The sequence below is a fragment of the Mus caroli genome, chromosome X (genome assembly GCF_900094665.2).
Source record: "Mus caroli chromosome X, CAROLI_EIJ_v1.1, whole genome shotgun sequence".
Taxonomy (NCBI): domain Eukaryota; kingdom Metazoa; phylum Chordata; class Mammalia; order Rodentia; family Muridae; genus Mus; species Mus caroli.
In genome coordinates this window covers 8005301-8007810 of record NC_034589.1, presented here as the reverse complement: position 1 = coordinate 8007810, position 2510 = coordinate 8005301, and the positions used below count along the sequence as shown (strand labels likewise).

The window sequence follows — 2510 nt, the reverse complement described above, 5'->3', positions numbered from 1 at the left end:
TCCTGCACTGTTTTATGACGTATCCTATCACTGAAAACCCCGAGCTCCCTTCTGAGAACAGCACTGAAGATGTTCATAAATAAGTTAGTTAATACTATGTAACTATTTAGACTTGCTTGAATTACAAGGCAGTTAGACAGTAGCATTTCTCCACTACTGTTATTTAGATGACCAGTGTGCCTAAGACAGAGGGCGCATTCTAGCACTCAAAGACAGAAGTGGTCAGATCTCTGTGAGTTCAAGGTGAGTCAGGACAGCCAGGACTGTGTAGAGAGACCCTGTTTCAAAACCTAAGAAGAGGAAGTGGAGGAGAAGGAAGAGGAGGAGAAAGAGGAGGAAAGAAAAAAAAGAAAAGACTATAGAAGCATATATTCTACACAGCCTCATAGCACTATATACCTACTAATTCTTGTATAAATCCTTTTGTAATGAGGCAGACATTCTAAAAATTAAAAAGGAAAACCACCTATATTTTCTATTTTGCATATTTTTATTATTTTTTAATCTTTTTCTTACAGTCCAGTCGTTATACCCCTCTCGGACTGCCCTCGGACTGTTCCTCATCCTATACTTCCTCTCCTGTCTCCAAGTAGATGTCCCTACTCCACTAGATCTCCCTACTCCCTGGGGCTCCAAATCTCTCAAGGGTTAGGTGCATCTTCTCTCACTGAGTCCAGACCAGGCAGTCCTCTGCTCTATGTGTTTGGGGCCTGCGACCAGCTAGTGTATGCTGTCTGGTTGGTGGCTCAGTATCTGAGAGAACTCGGAGTTCTAGTTTAGTTGAGCCTGCTGGTCTTCCCATGGGGTCTTGTTCCAGCTTTTCTCTTCTGGTTTCACCATCATTGCTCAGTGCTGAGGGAAGGCTCCTGACCCTTGAACCTCATGCCAACATTATGCCACACATGGTCTTCCCCACCCCACAGTCATCTTCTAACCTGAGACCTAACCTCCAAGGAAGCCTTTCTTACCACAGTCCATGTCTTCATCCACCCATCTCCAGTTAGCAGCATCTCATTGGGAATCCAATGTGCCTAGGAGGCTAAAGCCAAATTTCTGGCTTTCCAAGGTCTTGTGGGCTCACAGACTACCAGGACAGCTTCTCTGCCCTCTCTACCTTAGCCAAATCCTCCCACTGCCACCGGCTCAAAAGTGCTTATACATCACTACCTCCTCCCAAGACCACTGCCCACATGTTCCCTGTTAGAAATTTCCTCTGGAAATCAAGTTCCCCACATTAATGACAGCTTCAAACCCACCATCACCCTCCCGGGTGGTTCATAGCAACCTCTAGTTCAAAATGAAGCAACAAAAGGAGCCAGGATCAATGGGTTCAATCTCAATGCTTTAATAGCATGTTTGATTTGCTCCCCCAGCTAGTAGGACCCTGGGGCAGGGTGAGGCTGAAGGTGTGGTGAACCTCCAGACTCTTGAGACCCAGGCATCATCAGTTGTCATCAGGTTCTGGTGGCTCACTCACCACCAGATGTGCCACCTGGTTTGAAGAGTTGGTGGAAATGTTCGTTGCTCTGTACCACCAGACGTACATCCTCTGGAGCTATGCACTTCCTGCCAGCGGTGTGGGCCACCTCATCAGCCAGTTCAAGGATGTTCGATGTTAACTCCTCGAGCACGCTCGTGAGGAATAAAAGTGCAGAAGAGCTCAGGCGTCTGGAATGATTTTCCTCTCGTAGGAAACGATCTACAAGGCTAACAGGAAGCTCACCTCTCTGGGAGCAGGTTCTTTTCTGTCTTCTTCGCCTTTTCATTATCCTGGCCATGATGTTTGTGTGGAGGTTTTGGCTCAGCTGGCCCTCTCTGTTGGCCCGAGGCTCTCCAAATANCCAACCTTCTCACCCACCTATGAAGTTATCCTTGAGAGGGCTTTGTTACAACATACTTTATGATATCACTGGTAGCCACAGAACTCTGGTGTTCACTTCAGAAATGCCCATATTAGGAAACAGCTCACCTTACTGAATATGTCCTTTTTATCTTTTCTCATTTTCATGTGTGTGTGAGTGTGTGAGTGAATGTTTGCATGTGCTCCTGTGTCCTGTGTGGCCACACACATAAAGGCCTGAAGTTGACTCACCCTTGATCAGTCTTCTATCTTATTAACTAAGATGAGATCTCTCAATCCAAGCTAGAACTCACCAATATAGTCTTACTAGCCACCTTGCTCTGGAGATTCTGTTTTAGCCTCCCACAACTGGAATTGTAGGCAGGCCACCAAAGCCCACCTAGTTATATCCTCCTCTTATGGGAACTCTTTCTCTTTGATTTTTATAATCTGACAAGATCTATGTGTTCGTGGTTTCTTCTTGATATGATGAAATGTTTCTAGATTTTGCTGACAGAACCTTATATAGCTGTCTCTTGTGAGGCTATACCAGTACCTGAAAAATACAGAAGCAGATGCTCACAGTCATCTATTGGATGGAACACCGGGCCCCTAATGAAGGAGCTACAGAAAGTACCCAAGGAGCTAAAGGGGTCTGGGACCCTATAGG

General features: G+C 45.8%; 1 protein-coding gene across 1 annotated transcript; it reads right to left on the bottom strand.

The window, feature by feature from the left end:
• Positions 1–1334: 1334 nt before the first annotated feature.
• LOC110287310 (histone H2A-like 1) lies at positions 1335–1840 on the bottom strand. Its single transcript, XM_021153969.2, has one exon. The coding sequence runs from the start codon at positions 1776–1778 to the stop codon at positions 1470–1472; it is 309 nt and encodes a 102-aa protein (XP_021009628.1). The 5' UTR covers positions 1779–1840; the 3' UTR covers positions 1335–1469.
• Between the last annotated feature and the right edge of the window lie 670 nt (positions 1841–2510).